At 41.8% G+C, this 18,923-nt stretch overlaps 2 protein-coding genes across 6 annotated transcripts in view; both read right to left on the bottom strand.

The window, feature by feature from the left end:
• Positions 1–516: 516 nt before the first annotated feature.
• On the bottom strand, positions 517–7,296 carry si:ch1073-184j22.1 (erythroferrone). Of its 4 annotated transcripts, none has more exons than XM_062022941.1 (8): positions 5,573–7,296; positions 5,436–5,510; positions 5,314–5,371; positions 2,717–2,844; positions 2,542–2,641; positions 2,354–2,435; positions 2,208–2,278; positions 517–792 (listed from the first exon to the last, which is right to left on the bottom strand). In XM_062022941.1, exons 1-8 carry the CDS (start codon positions 5,651–5,653, stop codon positions 782–784), a joined length of 606 nt encoding a protein of 201 aa, XP_061878925.1. In that variant the 5' UTR covers positions 5,654–7,296; the 3' UTR covers positions 517–781. The 4 variants fall into 4 exon arrangements, with proteins under 4 accessions (XP_061878925.1, XP_061878926.1, XP_061878923.1 ...); XM_062022942.1 differs by having other exon boundaries at positions 517–789; XM_062022939.1 differs by having other exon boundaries at positions 2,208–2,286; positions 5,573–7,295.
• A 406-nt stretch (positions 7,297–7,702) lies between these two features.
• pex5lb (peroxisomal biogenesis factor 5-like b) overlaps positions 7,703–18,923 on the bottom strand; it is a 13,446-nt gene continuing 2,225 nt past the window's right edge. For both annotated transcript variants that reach the window (XM_062022937.1, XM_062022938.1), the window contains 12 exons: positions 14,700–14,814; positions 14,449–14,613; positions 14,183–14,270; positions 12,782–12,851; positions 11,613–11,711; positions 11,319–11,438; positions 10,992–11,135; positions 10,840–10,910; positions 10,610–10,768; positions 8,835–9,000; positions 8,614–8,771; positions 7,703–8,521 (listed from right to left, as the gene is read on the bottom strand). In XM_062022937.1, the coding sequence (XP_061878921.1) occupies positions 8,323–8,521; positions 8,614–8,771; positions 8,835–9,000; positions 10,610–10,768; positions 10,840–10,910; positions 10,992–11,135; positions 11,319–11,438; positions 11,613–11,711; positions 12,782–12,851; positions 14,183–14,270; positions 14,449–14,613; positions 14,700–14,814 (1,554 nt within the window). In that variant the 3' untranslated portion in view covers positions 7,703–8,322. The remainder of the gene's footprint in view (positions 8,522–8,613; positions 8,772–8,834; positions 9,001–10,609; positions 10,769–10,839; positions 10,911–10,991; positions 11,136–11,318; positions 11,439–11,612; positions 11,712–12,781; positions 12,852–14,182; positions 14,271–14,448; positions 14,614–14,699; positions 14,815–18,923) is intronic.

The following is an 18,923-nucleotide window of genomic DNA, read 5'->3' as shown; positions in this document are numbered from 1 at the left end:
TGTGTTTGGGAGGTTGGGTGTTGGGCGCAGTTGGGTGTTCCAACAGGACAATGACCCCAAACACACATCAAAAGTTGTAAAGGAATGGCTAAATCAGGCTAGAATTAAGGTCTTAGAATGGCCTTCCCAAAGTCCTGACTTAAACGTGTGGACAATCCTGAAGAAACAAGGCCATGTCAGAAAACCAACACATTTAGCTGAACTGCACCCATTTTGTCAAGAGGAGTGGTCAAAAATTCAACCAGAAGCTTGCCAGAAGCTTGTGGATGGCTACCAAAAGCGCCTTATTGCAGTGAAACTTGCCAAGGGACATGTAACCAAATATTAACATTGCTGTATGTATACTTTTGACCCAGCAGATTTGGTCACATTTTCAGTAGACCCCATAATAAATTTATAAAAGAACCAAACTTCATGAACGTTTTTTGTGACCAACAAGTATGTGCTCCAATCACTCTATCACAAAAAAAAAAAAAGAGTTGTAGAAATTATTGGAAACTCAAGACAGCCATGACACTATGTTCTTTACAAGTGTATGTAAATGTTATATTTTATATTGCTACTATGGTACATTTTTAGTCTACTTTATACCTGCATTATCCTTTCCATCCTTTGTAACTGAGCTACTGTGTGGAACTATTTTCCTTGTGAAACAATAAAGTTTGTGTAAGTCCAAGTGGTAACAGGAAGTCAAGCTCCCAGCAGTATTCCAGAGAAGAAAGAGTCTGGCAGGACACGGACGGCCGAGCCTGTGTTGTTGTCCACGAAGATGGACACGTACTCACCAGCCTGCTACACAAACAAGATGCCGTTACAAAGAACAATGCCCGTGCTCTCTTCTGATTTCATTAGCACGATTGGCAAAGGTTAAATATTCTTGTTTGTTGAAGTTTCACCTTTCATCAAACAGTTTCTACAGCGTTTCTACAGAGTTTATTGCTAATGTGTAATGGGTGTGTTACTGCCGGGGGGTCCATGTTAGGGTTGTTGTTGTTTGCTAGCTGGTTACGACTATCCTGCATAACAAAACATTTACTTTATTGCTGGCAAAACAATTGTTTAGTGGCCCCTTTTCAGGTTGAATGAGACAATATTTGGGGGATGCCAGGACATGATTGTAAGCAGACGACGTCATGGTGCAAGTCTCCTCCTGATGGGGTGGCGAATGTAAACATTCAATACCCTGTATCTAGCTGATAGATATTAAATATTTAAAGTTAAAGTTCCAACGATAGTCACACACATACTGAGTGTGGTGAAACTATCCTCTGTATGTGACCCATCCCTATGTTCACCCCCTGGGAGGTGAGGAGAGCAGTGAGCAGCAGCAGTGGCCACGCTCAGGAATCTTTTTGGTGATTTAACCCCCAATTCCAACCCTTGATGCTGAGTGCCAAGCAGGGAGGCAATGGGTCCCATTTTTACAGTCTTTGGTATGACTCGGCCGGGGTTTGAACTCACAACCTTCCAGTCTCAGGGCGGACACTCTAACCACAAGGCCACTAAGCATCCAGCTCACTTTATCACATTTAGCAAATTCACATTGGGGTACAAAATAAATAGTGAATCAAAATACATTTTATATACGGTATAATAAAAAAAGTAAACTCCTATTAAATCTAAACATAAATGTTAAATCTGAATATGAATGTTAAATGTAAATTGAATGTTAAATATAAATGTTAAGATTTAAACACTAATGTTAAATATAAATGTAAATGTTAAAAATCTAAGTGTTGCGCTAAGTGTAAAACAAAATATTTGGAAAACGTGAATATTCCAATGTTTCTATCCATTTTAATGCAGTTTGTTGCTCTCTCTCACAATACCGCTGGTTGAGTACAGCCATGTAAACAAAAGTTGTCTGGCAACAATGGCTACCCAGACCCCACAATGCATTGCGATAATCACGTGCCCTTTCGAGCCCAATGTTGTGCTTTGAGTTTGTGTACGCCGGGTTGTTTGTCGTCTCCAAATGTAAAAATCCTCGCATTACTAAACTACTGTACTACATACACAACAGTACTACACTGTAATTTGTACGAAAGGTCAACAATAGGATTATTTGCTCCACTTTTGAAAATGATCATACCACGATCATGACCGCAATGCTTGAAAAACAATACACTCATTAACATAAAGCTGATGACATCATGAATACAAACACATTGGCATGCATGAGTGTGTGTTAGCAAGAATAATGTCACCTGTAAGAAGAAGGTTCCTGTGAGGAAGATCCTGAATGCTCCTCTTACGTTGGCCACGCCCATCACAGACTCTATGGACCTGACACACAGACACGCTCAGGCACTGGTCCGACTTCCAGTCTTGTGCACACACAAGCACCACTCACAGGTTACTCTGACAGAGGGAATTGAGGCAGATGGCAGCTCTCACGTTATCTCGAGGTCGCATGGGGACACGGTCACCTGACTCTGCAGTGCACACACACACACACACACACACACACACACACACACACACACACACACGCAATTAGACGAGGCGGCGATGACGTCCATCCAGCATGTAGTGACTCACGTAGCAGGAGGTTGGCACTCAGCTGATAGAAGGCGTGCAGCGGTGCCGTGAACCGCCCATCGCTGGCGTTGAAGCTTTGACCTCTCTGGTAGAGGCTGGCCTGCAGGGGTTAAGGGTCACAGGCGTCACATGCGGCTCCGAACGGGAAAGCACGCCGGAGGGTGGGCGGGGTCACCTGACGGAAGCCGGAGAGCTCCTGCAGACTGCGGCGAGGAACATTGACGGCCCGCGGGAGGCGGCCCAGGAAGGAGGCTGGGACTCGGGGAGGGCGCTCGCACTGTACGCAGGTTTTTGACGTCACATCTGCGTGCACACACTCCATGACATCACCACTTGTGTTCACACATAGCATAGCCTATCAAAGCAAAGCCTAGTATGGCATATCACATAGCTTAGCATAGCATAGCACAGCACAGGGGACCAAATTTAGAGAAAAAAATGTGTCTGGAGGGGCTGGTATATCTATTTTTAGGAACACTAATACAAAACCTCACCATAATGTCTGGTTGAATGCTAGAAACGTTATGACAGACCGGCTTAAAAAAACGGAATGGAATTTTAAATTTTTTTACTGAATGAGACACCCAGAATGTACAAACCCCGTTTCCATATGAGTTGGGAAATTGTGTTAGATGTTAATATAAACGGAATACAATGATTTGCAAATCATTTTCAACGCATATTCAGTTGAATATGCTACAAAGACAACATATTTGATGTTCAAACTGATAAAAAAAAATTTTTTTGCAAATAATAATTTGATGCCAGCAACACGTGACAAAGAAGTTGGGAAAGGTGGCAATAAATACTGATAAAGTTGAGGAATGCTCATCAAACACTTATTTGGAACATCCCACAGGTGAACAGGCAAATTGGGAACAGGTGTGTGCCATGATTGGGTATAAAAGTAGATTCCATGAAATGCTCAGTCATTCACAAACAAGGATGGGGCGAGGGTCACCACTTTGTCAACAAATGCGTGAGCAAATTGTTGAACAGTTTAAGAAAAACCTTTCTCAACCAGCTATTGCAAGGAATTTAGGGATTTCACCATCTACGGTCCGTAATATCATCAAAGGGTTCAGAGAATCTGGAGAAATCACTGCACGTAAGCAGCTAAGCCCGTGACCTTCAATCCCTCAGGCTGTACTGCATCAACAAGCAACATCAGTGTGTAAATGATATCACCACATGGGCTCAGGAACACTTCAGAAACCCACTGTCAGTAACTACAGTTGGTCGCTACATCTGTAAGTGCAAGTTAAAACTCTCCTATGCAAGGCGAAAACCGTTTATCAACAACACCCAGAAACGCCGTCGGCTTCGCTGGGCCTGAGCTCATCTAAGATGGACTGATACAAAGTGGAAAAGTGTTCTGTGGCCTGACGAGTCCACATTTCAAATTGTTTTTGGAAACTGTGGACGTCGTGTCCTCCGGACCAAAGAGGAAAAGAACCATCCGGATTGTAATAGGCCCAATGTTGCAAAGCCAGCATCTGTGATGGTATGGGGGTGTATAAGTGCCCAAGACATGGGTAACTTACACATCTGTGAAGGCGCCATTAATGCTGAAAGGTACATACAGGTTTTGGAGCAACACATGTTGCCATCCAAGCAACGTTACCATGGACGTCCCTGCTTATTTCAGCAAGACAATGCCAAGCCACGTGTTACATCAACGTGGCTTCATAGTAAAAGAGTGCGGGTACTAGACTGGCCTGCCTGTAGTCCAGACCTGTCTCCCATTGAAAATGTGTGCCGCATTATGAAGCCTAAAATACCACAACGGAGACCCCTGGACTGTTGAACAACTGAAGCTGTACATCAAGCAAGAATGGGAAAGAATTCCACCTGAGAAGCTTAAAAAATGTGTCTCCTCAGTTCCCAAACGTTTACTGAGTGTTGTTAAAAGGAAAGGCCATGTAACACAGTGGTGAACATGCCCTTTCCCAACTACTTTTGCACGTGTTGCAGCCATGAAATTCTAAGTTAATTATTATTTGCAAAAAAAAATTAAAGTTTATGAGTTTGAACATCAAATATCTTGTCTTTGTGGTGCATTCAATTGAATATGGGTTCAAAAGGATTTGCAAATCATTGTATTCCGTTTATATTTACATCTAACACAATTTCCCAACTCATATGGAAACGGGGTTTGTACATAAAAATAAAGAATGTGGGATTTACAATATTAACTATGAATGATAAAACACTGAATATTGACAACATATGAACGCCACACCCCCACTCGATCGACATATTTTACAATCAAGCGAAACGCAACAAGAATGCAACAAACACAGCGAAATATGTACACGAAGGGTAAAAAATAAACCCACCTACAATCTGATATATCTGACATATCACTAAGCTTTAGAACCTTGTTGTAAAAATCTCCTTCCGCGTCGGTCCCTGACACCCGCATTTCAGGCTGACCACTCTGGAAACACTCTGTGGAAACGCTCCCCACCCACACTGCTTGGTGCCTCGTCTGTGCTGCTGTGACTTAGATGACCATAGTAACTAGTATATCATGCAAAAGCGCAGATTCCAACCATTGAAATACTTTGTATAGTTCAAGACTTACGCTAATTTGAAAACATCACTGCACATCATAATGGAAACTACAGTTTCGATGTTAAAGATCTAAAAAAAATGATTTGGGAATGTCCGACGGGCCAGATTGAAAAGCTTAACGGGCATGCGGCCCCCGGGGCTTAATTTGCCCAGGTCTGGAAATAGCATAACACGGCATATGACAGCGAGGCTTACCTGCCAGTTTGACCTGCTGCTGTTCAGGTAGGAGGGATCCTTGTGGGCCTGGAGGGCCCTGAAGATCAATGACATGATTTGTCAATAACCTGCGTGGTTGTGTGTCTGTGTGTGCTCGTGACCTTTGGTGTTCTTTTAGAAGCTTCCTTGTTGGCGTTGTTGAGGAACATCAACCAGGAACTGGCAGGAGACACGTCCTAAACAAAACAATTCTACAGGTCACACAAACAGAAGCAGAAGAAGCAGAAGTTCTACCTACTTGGACCTCCTCAGGCTGGACCACAATCTCCTGACTCCCGCTCATCATCATCATCATCATCATTCGCAGAAGGAGCAACATGCTCGAAAGTTAGCAATGAATGTTAGCTGTTCATCCCCTTAACTTCTCATCTGTTAAAGTCTTGTCTCCTCTCTTTGGAGTCTATTTATGCATGTCCATCAAGCACAGACCTTCCTCATATGCCTCATCCAATTTGCTGGCCTGTCATGTCGTCATTAAAACTGACACAAAGGGGCGTGTCTATTGTGGTCGAGGGTCACGTGGTCTCCAGTTTCCACAAAAAGGGAGATAAGGAGGGCGTGGCCTGCAGTGTGCCCGGATGATGTAAGGACGATAGACTACGACGCACACATTTTGTTACATCACTGACATGTCGTCATCTTGTGCTTAGACTTAACAAATATTACATCATTGTACAACATATTACATGTTTACATATTACAATATTGCATCATTATGTATTATCGTGCAAAGTTACAGTACAACATATTACATGTTTGCATCAGTATATACTATATTACATCATTACAAATTACAATATTACATCATTACATAGTCCAATATAACATATTACATGTTTACATATAAGTGTGCATCATTATATATTATAGTGCAAAGTTACAGTACAATATTACATATTACAAGTTTACACCAGTACATATACTGTATCACATATTGGCCTATAACATTATTACATCATTACGTGGCACAAAAATCATGTTTACATATTACAATATTGACAGGTAAGCAAGTTAGTATTATGATGAACTTTGGATGAACATTTTAAGCTAAGGCACCTTTTGTCCCTGTTCTGCTACTTTTTCTCTCTTCTCGTCTTATTTTTAACATTTTTGTCTTCTTCATTCTTCTCATTCTTTCTGTTCTTCTCTTTCTCGTCTTCATCATCTCTTTTGTCTTGTTTTTTCTCCTTGTCTTGTTGTCTCTTTTCCCTTCTTCTGGTTCTCTTTCCATGTCTTATTGTCTTATTTTTTTTAAAATAATTTTTGTCATCTTATTCCTGTCTTCTTTTTATTCTCATTTTCTTTTCTCGTGTTATGTTCGATCTCCTTGTTGTTCTGATCCTATTTTCCTTCCTCTTCTCTGTATCCTTCTTTTTCCTCTTCTCCTGGTTGTCTTTTCCTCCCACTTTTTATTTTCCTTCACCTGATTGTCTCCTTGTCTTGTTTTTTTTATCCTCTTAGTTATTCCTGTCTTCATTTTCTCCATTTTTCTGCTTTTTGTTTTCTTAATCGTTTCCTATTTTTTTTCGTTCTTCTTTTTCTTTTCTCCTTATCTACTTGTTGTCTTCTTTCTTTTGTAATTTCCCAAGAGTGGTCATCACTAGCATCACCTACAGCCGGTGTTCTGTCGGAATTGGCTGTGTCCTCAAAAAAAAAAACAGCCAATAAACTGCCTAACACCATAGTCGGGTCAATTGAATTATACTACCACGTAATGTTTTCTGTCGAATTTTGCTTTACACAAAGTGCTGCTTGGTAGTCGGGCACGACGTCGTCGTTGTTCGGCGTTCACTGAAATTAATATTCATTTTTATACGATAATTAAAACGAAAATGTGAGCTACCATCGTCCATGGGAACTTCCTCACGCTGTAACTGGTCAGAAGATACAATGAAATACACATAAATAAAATCACTACTTAGTTACACACAAGGCAGTTGCTTTGTTAGAGGCAAATATTTTAAATAGTGCGCATGCGCGCGCATGCTCCGTGGCAGTGGGTTGCAGACACTGACAGAACACCAGCAGGTGTGCGCGTTTTAGGGAGATGAGTGAGTCCACCTGACCGAGCCGGGGGGAAATTAGTCAGTGACTTTTTTGTATGCAAAGACTCGTTAGCTCGGTATAATATCTCCCATCGTATGAAGCTTCAGTTATGGAAACGGCAAATGTGTTCCACGACAGTTTTAGTTATATAAAAGTATGGTAGCAATGCTAGCAGCCAGCAAGTCGTATAGTTGTTGCTCCTCCACCTGCCACCAGAGGGCGTCAACATTCGCAAATAATCAACAAAACGGCTCAGTTTGTTTCGTTTATTTGGTGATTTTTATTGATTATTGCCAGTTCACACGTCTAAATTAGACTCTGTGAATGTGTTGTGTGTGTGTGTGTGTGCGTGCGGGAGGAGGTTATTGTAGTACACTTGAAGAGGGTTTGTTGTAAAAAGTCAATCAAGATTAAGCGATCACAATATATTTGAATTATTTTTCAAAACAATTCATAGTATAAATATTGCACTTTATGTTCACTTTTTAAATTACAAAATAAAACACCTGAGGGCAAAATCAGAGATCAGCAGCTGTTGCAAGTTTGATGCTACCTGCTGGTCAAACTTAGTCATGACGACTGAAGCCTTTCTCTTGTTGACCTGCAGGAGGCGCCACTTGTATGGCTTTAAACACTTGGAAGAAAGAGGAACCAAAACATGACATCACTGGTCATGCGAGATGTTAAATATCAAACTTTGTTTGACCTCGTAAACTTGTTGGGTCATGTGACAAACGTTTTTACTCTCTGAGGCGTGATATCAATGTGGGCATGTCTCTGAGGCGTGATATCAATGTGGGCGTGTCTCTGAGGCGTGACATCACGTTGTGTTTTGCATGAGGACTTCTCGAGTCAGGTTGTATTGCGTTGGTGTTTTTAGTCCAACTTCCAGCTCCTCTAAAACCTTCTTTACTAAAGATAAGTACCGTCATCACAACATCATCACTCGTCGACCACATGGAACGCCGCCATTAGCTGGTCCAAGTCCTTGAGGTTGGCGGCCTGGAACAACTCGGGTTGGTCCATCGTGGAGACGGCGATCCGTAAGGCTGCCCAAATATTGGCCGACATCTGGTTTTGACTGCAGCTCTGGCTCCGTCTTTGCTGGTTCAAGGCCATCAAGAGGTTGGTGACTGCCACTCTGCGGGCCAGACCCGGTGAGACCAGTAACACGTGAGATCATCAAAACTCAGCTGGAGTCTAGCATCCTGTGCGGTTTTTAAGAGGCGGTACCTGTGAGCCCCCAGGTTGATGCAGCTGATGCCCAGATTGTACCTGGACCGGATGAAACCGGGCTGCAGCTCCAGAGCTCGAGTGTACGCCTCTACCGCCTCCTCGCTCCGATTCCCGTTGGCCAGAGTGGCGCCCAGACGATTCCACAGAAGGTAGTCCTGGTAAAAAAAAACCTCATAAGGTTCTGGTGAGCTTTATAAGTGAATGTATGCTGATGTCACCTGGGGTGTGACAGACAGCGCCTCACTGAAAGCCTCCACCGCCTTGTCGAAGTCACAACTCAGATTGAACAGGACTCCAAGTCCTGTCTGGAGGTCCGGATCCACGTGGTCCACGTTCAACTCAACCGCCTCCTGGAAGACCTGCAACACGTCTTGCAACGTACCACTGGACACACACATAGTACGCACTAGTTATACTGTATATGAATGGACAGACTTGTTTATGTGATATGTGTATGCAAATAGAGAGACTTGTTTACATGTGTGTGTATGTAAATGGACGGACTTGTTTACATGATGTGTGTATATGAATGGACAGACTTACCATGAATTGATTAACATGGACCCCGACTTAAACAAGTTGAAAAACTTATTCGGGTGTTACCATTTAGTGGTCAATTGTACGGAATATGTACTGAACTGTGCAATCTACTAATAAAAGTTTCAATCAATCAATCAAAAACTTGTTTACATGATGCGTAAATACGAATGGACAGACTTGTTTACATGATGTGTGTGTATGCAAATGGTCAGACTTGTTTACATGGCACATGAATGCGAATGGACAGAGTTGTTTACATGATGCGTGTATATGAATGGACAGACTTGCTCACATGATGCGTGTATATGAATGGACAGACTTGTTTACATAATGCGTGTATGAAAATGGACAGACTTGTTTACATTACTTGTTTACATGGCACATGAATGCGGATGGACAGACTTGTTAACATGGTGCGTGTATATGACTGGACAGACTTGTGCACATGATGTGTGTATATGAATGGACAGACTTGTTTACATGATGGGTGTATTTGAATGGACAGACTTGTTTACATGATGCGTGTATATGAATGGACAGACTTGTTTACATGACGTATGATTGCGAATAGACAGACTTGTTTAAATGACACGTGAATACGAATGGACAGATTTGTTTACATGATGTGTGTATGCGAATGGACCGATGTGTTTACATGGCACATGGATGTGAATGGACAGAGTTGCTCACATACTGCGTGTATATGAATGGACAGATTTGCTCACATGATGCGTATATAGGAATGGACAGACTTGCTCACATGATGCGTGTATGTGAGTGGACAGATTTGCTCACATGGTGCGTATATAGGAATGGACAGACTTGCTCACATGATGCGTATATAGGAATGGACAGACTTGTTCAATGGATAGACTTGCTCACATGATGCGTGTATATGAATGGACAGATTTGCTCACATGATGCGTATATAGGAATGGACAGACTTGCTCACATGATGCGTGTATGTGAATGGACAGACTTGCTCACATGATGCATGTATATGAATGGACAGACTTGCTCACATGATGCGTGTATATGAATGGACAGACTTGCTCACATGATGCGTGTATATGAATGGACAGATTTGCTCACATGATGCGTATATAGGAATGGACAGACATGCTCACATGATGCGTGTATGTGAATGGACAGACTTGCTCACATGATGCATGTACTGTATATGAATGGACAGACTTGCTCACATGATGCGTGCATATGAATGGACAGACTTGCTCACATGATGCGTGTATATGAAGCGACAGACTTGTGTACGTGATGGGCATAGGCAAATGGCCAGACTTGTTGACGTGATGCGTGTACACAAATTGACAGGCTCGTTAACATGATGTGTATGCGAATGTAAAGACTTGTTTATATGATGTGTGTATACGAATGGACAGACTTGCAAAATTATAATTTCCTTTTATAAAGTCACATGACATGATGCTCCTACCTGGGTGGAGTTGAGGATTGTATGAGGTGGGTGTAGCGAGTGTTGTGTTTCACCCACTGGTAGAGGGCGCCGCAGGCGTGGCGTGGCAGGCCGCTGTTGGTGAAGCTGACCGCCAACGCCATGAGCGCCTGAAGGTTGTCGGGGCGGATCTCCAGACACCTGTGGGACAGGGGGCACTCCATCAGACAGCCTGAGGGGCTTTGTGGAGGCGGAGTTACCATTGGCCCCACCTTTGCAGCGACGCGATGGCGGCCTGTTCGTTCTCGTTCTCGGCCTGAGTCGTTCCCAGAACTTGCCACGCCTGGCAGGGCCAAGGTCAAAAATCAAGTTAAAACCCAGAGCGAGGGGGGGGGGCGTATTAAGAAGACGGCCTGCGGCTCACCTCCGAGTCCAGCGGATCCTGTAAGAGGGCCGCTTCCAGCAACAGGACGGCGTCATTTAAATCTCCCTCGCCAACTTTGTCCTGAGCCTCGGCGAAGACGCCTCCGCGGTCTTTATACGGATTGTTGGCGCTGAAACTGTAGGGCTGACAGACACGTAGCAACATCAAATGTCCCACTCTTACTACCGACCCTGACCTCACCACAGCACTCAAATGTCCCATCGTTATACAGAACTTGAATGCAGCACAAATGGCGGTCATACGACCCGAGACAGGCTCACAGATGCGTGTTGTCATGGTGACGTCCGATATTTATTGCCGCTTTACCTTTCCCACAGGCGAGATGGCGGGCAAAGTCAGCTTCTGACTCTCCGCCTCCTCCAGCCAGTTCCTGCGAGCAAGCTCCTCCCACTCGGCCTGCATCTTGTCCCAGAATTGCGTGTCCGACTGAAACGTGCACACACAAACACAGGTGAGCCGTGGCGAGGAAGACGACGGCGATGAAGGTGAGAGGAAGTGCTTTATCACCAAAGGAACGATCTGGAATGTTTTCTAAGCAACTGAAAACGTGCACACAAGGTGTGTACGTGTATGTGTGTGTGCGCGCGTGTGCGAGTGTACCTCCACAGCAGCCTTGGCTTTCACAAACTCGTCCTCCAGCGACTCGTTTTTAGCTAAGAGCGAGCAAGTCCGTCTACGACACGAGGACACGTCACTGTCCTGCAGACACAAAGTCAAACGGTTTTGCCCTAAGGTCTCTAAACCAGTGTTTTTCAACCACTGTGCCGTGCTAGTGTGCCGTGAGATAACAGTCTGGTGTGCCGTGGTAGATTATGTAATTTCAGCTATTTGGGGTAAAAATATTTTTTGCAAACCAGTAATTATAGTCTCCAAATAATGTGCCGTTGTTGAGTGTCGGTGCTGGCTAGAGCTCGGCAGAGTAACCGTGTAATAGTCTTCCATATCAGTAGGTGGTAGCCGGTAGCTAATTGCTTTGTAGATGTCGTGAACACGTTGTGTGGGACGACGATGGTTTGTTGCTATCCCAATATGCAGACGACAGCAAGAGGCAGTATGGAGGTGAAAAGTTATGTAATGCTTAAATCAAAAATAAACAAAAGGAAAGTGCCCCTAAGAAAAGGCATTGAAGCTTAGGGAAGACTACGCAGAACGAAACTATAACTGAACTGGCTACAAAGTAAACAAAAGCAGAATGCTGGACGACAGCAAAGACTTACAGCGTGTGGAGCAGAGACGGCGTCCACAAAGTACATCCGAACATGACATGACAATCAACAATGTCCCCACAAAGAAGGATAGCAACAACTTAAATAGCCTTGATTGTTAAAACAAAGCAAAAGCGGGGAATAGCGCTCAAAGGAAGACATGAAATTGCTACAGGAAAATACCAACAAAACAGGAAAAGCCACCAAAATAGGAGCGCAAGACAAGAACTAAATCACTGCACACCGGAAAACAGCAAAAAACTCAAAATAAGTCACGGCGTGACGTGACAGGTGGTGACAGTACACCTACTTTGAGACAAGAGCTATAGTGATGCATGGTTGGTTATGGTTTAAAGTCATATCCAACAATTGCAACGACTTGTTACTGTCAAATGAGTTTCATTTTTTAACGATTTCTGCTAGTTGTGTGCCTCCGAATTTTTTCAATGAAAAAAATTTGCCTCGGCTCAAAAAAGGTTGAAAAACACTGCTCTAAACTACTCACACAAAGAAAATAGTGCAGTATCGTTGCAATAGCAACCAGCTTATGCAGCATCATACAACCTGTCCGGACGACTCCAAGTCCAAATCGTCTAATGACTCGTCCCTCTGAAGGTGGCTTTCAAATTCGCACCTGGAGGTGAGGCAAGGTGTGTTGTCATTTCCTGATCCTCTGAGCTGCCCAATCCGTAACATAATAACTTTCTGTCGGGCTCCTATAGCTGCAGCTTTACGGCTTTACTGAGAATATTACAAAAATGATAACAGGACAGCATAAATACGTGGATTAATGGAGCACTTCAGTTATTACCGTGAAACAAGCTTAACTAGTTACTACAACGTGACCACCATTTTGTCACGCAGAGTCTAAGCCAGGGATGTCAAACTTGTTTTCATTGAGGGCCACATCGCAGTTATGGCTGCCATCAGAGGGCCGCTTGTAGCAGTGAATAATATAGGATTTTGCCTCTGGATTTCATTATTAATTATATAAATTGTTTTAAATAGACTGTCAATTTTACAGTAAAAACTTTACATTTACAACATTTTACTAAAAAATAGCATTTTTAAAATCTTTTTACAACTGTTTTTGGGGGGGGGGGGTTCACGGAAAAAGATGTCAGATTAGTTGCCAGAATTTTTGTGTTAAAATTACATTGGATTTTACAACATTATATTTTGAATGGAAAAACAGAACAAGTTATTTTTTTTATTCTGGAATCTTAGCTGCCAGTTTTTCTACCGTAAAAACAAATGTATCGTTTTTACATTTACATTACCTTACATTGTTAAAAACAAGATTTTACAGTAAAAATATGGCAGCTCAGTCAACAATTTTAACGCAAAAAAATTGTAGTTTCTTTCAATTTACAGTAATATGCTGTAAAGAACACCGTAAAATGTATTGTCATTTTTAATAATTTGATTGGTAGTTTGCTATAAAATCATAAGTCAAGCAGATATTTAAGTATTTATTTTTATTTAGACAATTTTTTTTTGGAAAGTATGATACTGTAATATCTTTTGCAATATTAGATACTATTAAAGTTTAAAAGGTATCCAATTTCAAGCAGTACATATGATTTTTCTGTCAAAATGAAAAAAATTAATTACATTTAGTGAGAAAATATTAAGTACTTTATTGACACATATCATTTCCAGGTGTTTGCGGGCCAGGTAAAATAATGTCGCGGGTCAGATCTGGCCCCCGGGCCTTGAGTTTGACACCTGTGGTCTAAGTTATGATGAAATTAGAAGCTTCTAGATACAATAATGTTGATTGATAAAAGCTGTTAACATTTTTAAATTGTAGTCTATTGGATACTTCTGCAAACTAGTTCTTAAAAAAAAAAAGGAGGAAAAAGTAAAATGCCAATATTTTGGAATGAGATTTGTGTTAGTTTGTTAGCCTGTTAGCATGACTCAGCTAGCATCCTTTTTTCCGAGGAAGATCACATGTTTTACCATAGCAGCTCGCCCGCCCGGCCTCGTGCCTCACACCTCCTCCCACCGTCATCCAGGTGGATGTTGCACTCGTCCCGCGTGTCCGACACTGAAAAGACAGCGAATGAAGACGCGCTGAAGCGGATTCGTCTACCCTGATCGGACTAAAAAGCTCATTCGTCACGGACCAGCGAACTCAAAGCCGTGATGGGATTACTTCCTGTCTGGGACTTCCTGACCTCTTCAAGTCACATGACAAGCTTTCTCTTCCTCTTTTAAAAAGTTACCTGAGTCTGCTGAGGTCTTCGCTGGCATTCCGGGACCGGGAAGAAGACGATCCGCCTCCATCCGGATTGCTTCTGTTTGCTCAGATTCGGAGCTTTGGGTCCTCCTCATCAAGCTCCTCGTGTTATTTCCACCTCCGCCCTCGCTGAGGTCCACCAGGTTCACAACTGTGGAGACAAGCACACAGAGCTCTGGTCCGACTTTGGTAGTCACACATGGCAGACTCACCTCCGAGCAAGGACTCAAAGCTTACCTGAGGCGTTGGATGCTTGGGGGCACATGGAAGCGGCGTCATGACAGCTCTCGGACAGGAAGTCATCGATGGAGGGACTTAGCAGCGGTCGACTCTCTTGATGCTCGGCGACCAGCTGGAAGCAAGAACAGTAGTGTGTCATGCCAACTCCATTCCCACACAAGCCAGCACAGCAGCGCCCACAGCTAAGTGGAACAATAAGTTCCTGGAGTACAAAATACTTTGGCGATGTCACTGTGAGCCCGGATGAGGTTCTGATTGGTCCATTGGTCATGAGGGCGGGGCTTTAATCCTCAAAACAAAAGTGGGAATGTTTGTCAGAGGTTCCTGCTGGTCTTGCGTTGAGAATACCTTGCATCATGGTCACATTGGACATCTGACAGGAGACTCATGAGTGCTTCAGAGTAGCACATGTGGCGGGGCAATGGCGTCAACAAGCCAAAGACAACAAAGGACGAAGACAAGATATAATGTTCTGCTTATTCTCGCCGGGGTCAGGGGTCAACCAACTTATTGGGGTGGAGAGTGACATATGGACAGCTAGGACCTGCATCATTAGGCGTAGGAACTGGGGAGACGTGTCCCCCCAATCATACTTGCCAACCCGAATTTTCCGGAAAACTCCCAAATTTCAGTGTCTCTCCCGAAAATATCCCGGGACAACCATTCTCCCGAATTTCTCCCGATTTCCAGCCGGACATAAGGCACGCCCCCTTCAGGTCCGTGCGGACCTGAGTGAGGACAGCCTGTCGTCACGTCCGCTTGGCCAACCAAAAAGTAACCACAGAACACTATACCGTGTAGTGTTCTGTGGTTACTTTTTGGTTGGCCAACGGTTTACATTGTATTGCACACCCTGACGGCAAGTGTAGGAGTCGGTTCTGAAGTATGAAGTAAAGAGACGTAACTTCGTCACCTCGCCTGGTTATTGACTCCAACCCAGAATATTACACTGCCCATACCTACGCTCCTTCAAAGGCTGTACTACTGGCTGCAAAGCATTGCACTTTCAAATAAAACAATGAGTAGAGGAGTGTTATGTGTGTATACGTGTAAATAAATGAACACTGAAATTCAAGTATTTCTTTTATTTATATGTATATATATATATATATATATATATATATATATATATATATATATATATATATATACACTACTGTTCAAAAGTTTGGGGTCACCCAAACAATTTTGTGGAATAGCCTTCATTTCTAAGAACAAGAATAGACTGTCGAGTTTCAGTTGAAAGTTCTCTTTTTCTGGCCATTTTGAGCGTTTAATTGACACCACAAATGTGATGCTCCAGAAACTCAATCTTCTCAAAGGAAGGTCAGTTTTGTAGCTTCTGTAACGAGCTAAACTGTTTTCAGATGTGTGAACATGATTGCACAAGGGTTTTCTAATCATCAATTAGCCTTCTGAGCCAATGAGCAAACACATTGTACCATTAGAACACTGGAGTGATAGTTGCTGGAAATGGGCTTCTATACACCTATGTAGATATTGCACCAAAAACCAGACATTTGCAGCTAGAATAGTCATTTACCACATTAGCAATGTATAGAGTGCATTTCTTTAAAGTTAAGACTAGTGTCAAGTTATCTTCATTGAAAAGTACAGTGCTCTTCCTTCAAAAATAAGGACATTTCAATGTGACCCCAAACTTTTGAACGGTAGTGTATATATATATATATATATATATATATATATATATATATATATATATATATATATATATATATATATATATATATATATATATAGTTAGAATTCACTAAAAGTCAAGTATTTATTTTATATATATATATATATATATATATATATATATATATATATATATATATATATATATATATATATATATATATATATAAAAGAAATACTTGAATTTCAGTGAATTCTAGCTATAAATATACTCCTCCCCCCTTAACCCTGCCAACGTCCACCCCGACCCCGCCCACCAAATCTCCCGAATTTGGAGGTCTCAAGATTGGCAAGTATGCCCCCTTCTAGATGGCCTCACGTTGAACGTTGCATTTACGCGTCCTGTGATTGGATACTCACCGGGACCGTTAGCGGATGAATTTGAGAACACAAGAGTTGAGAGACATTTGCGATAGCCAATCAGATCACAAGTTGTTGACAGTTGCTGTTCTGTTACAACTAAAAGTTGTAAACTCTTGGTGTTAAAGTGTGTCATGCTTGTCATTTAATTAACATTGTTACATTTGTATTTGTCGCCATCATGTGGTCAGGGCAGTTAATATATCTTTGAGAAGTGTGTACTTTGAATCAAACTTTATTGCATATGCCAAGCAGAGAAATTTACAGTATATGTTTTAATTTCTGATGCGTTTTAATTGATTTTAAAATGCGCCAGAAAATAATCCGTTTTGTATACTGTTGATGTGGTCTAATGCCCAGTAGGGTGTAAATGTGTTCCTGTGTAGTATTTCTCCAGCAATGATCATGTGGTGACATCAATTATGGTATTTTGAGAGGTAATCATTGAAGTCGGAGATCACTGAAGGCCTAGGTGGGAAACGCACGGCCCACCACTGCGTCTAAACATCACAAAAGGCCACAAGTTCAGACAGCCATTTATAATATTTAGCTCCGAATGTCTTCGGCAATTTCTGCTGATTCGTGTCGGATGGTGTCACGATGCGAATTTGTTTGCACTCTGCCCATATCAGCAGATCAGTCATACTGAGATGTGCTGTTTATCATTCACAACCCCCATGAACACATATGTTTTTCTTTTATTTATGCATTCGTAATCGAAAATACATTTTAAAAAAAGTTGAACAATTATATTACGCCCACGAAGCCCTCTAAGTAACCATCCAAAAAGTGAAGTGAATTATATTTATATAGCGCTTTTCTCTAGTGACTCAAAGCGCTTTACATAGTGAAACCCAATATCGAAGTTACATTTAAACCAGTGTGGGTGGCACTGGGAGAAGGTGGGTAAAGTGTCTTGCCCAAGGACACAACAGCAGTGACTAGGATGGCGGAAGCGGGGGTCGAACCTGGAACCCTCAAGTTGCTGGCACGGCCGCTCTACCAACCGAGCTATACCGCCCGTCAAAAACCGTCAACAATACTCTATTTACATGTTGTGACCTGAATATTAACCAAATTTTAGCGATATTGTTATTAGAAGCGTTAATGCAGGCAAACATTTTTTTGCGGCGCATTGATAACAGTGAGGTAACAAGCTTATGCTGCTATAGTGAGCAGGCGGTGTCCTGCTACTGCTGCTGCTGCATCGCGTCTCAGCTGATGAAAGTTCATTCTAGATTATAAATCATGCCTTTCAAAAAAATTAGAACATAGTAGAGTTTTAGAACAAAAAAATAGAACAAACACATTCTGAAAATATTACAATAAAAATATAGAAAAAAAATACCGGCAGTGGTAAAGTTTAGATCTATGAAGGAAATAAGAAAGTGAATGAATGTTTATAACTGAATACATTTACATATGCATAAAATTGTGTTTTCTTTTGTATTTTTTTTTTTTAATGAATTAATTAACGTTTATGACAACCTTTTTCCAAAACAAAATATAGAATGTGAGATATAACAGAATAATGAATACATTAATCATTTGTTTTAAAAACTATTACAAAAAAGTGGAACCCCAATAATTGACTGTGGACCCCATTTTTATGACTTGACATTTTGAAAATTACTAGCTCCAAAACTGATGGAGTATTAGTGCGTGCAAAACAGCAGCAGATGGCTGTGGTCTACGTGTCGATTCTAATACTAATCAAATATCATCCCAGGGGCCACAGATAATTCATTTGCGGGCCGAATCTGGCCCGCAGGCCTTGACTTTGACACTTAGGTTCTAAGACAAACCAAACAGTCCAGTTGCGATTGAATGCCCTGAGATATTACTTGTTGAGCACGTAATAGTGCAACATGATGCTTAGTGTTTCACTAAAGCTAGATCTGTTTAGCACACAGCTTATAAAACTTGTAGTTTATCCTCCTTATATACAGACTCAAAAATACAAGGTTCTGGATCACAATTTTTCCCGAAGTAATCGTCCACATAATTAGCATTGTTGTTAACGAAGGGATCTGTGGTTCCCACCAGTATGTCTTTGAGTGTTATAAATAAGATAGCTTCTATATATGATAATCGCTTAAATATAGAGGCAATTTGTTTTTCCACTATATTGGTACTTTAAGTTGGAAAAAAAATAAAAAA

Source organism: Entelurus aequoreus, linkage group LG16 (assembly GCF_033978785.1).
Source record: "Entelurus aequoreus isolate RoL-2023_Sb linkage group LG16, RoL_Eaeq_v1.1, whole genome shotgun sequence".
Lineage (NCBI taxonomy): Eukaryota > Metazoa > Chordata > Actinopteri > Syngnathiformes > Syngnathidae > Entelurus > Entelurus aequoreus.
The sequence above is the reverse complement of the archived record's forward strand: the minus strand, read 5'-3'. Positions and strand labels throughout refer to the sequence as shown.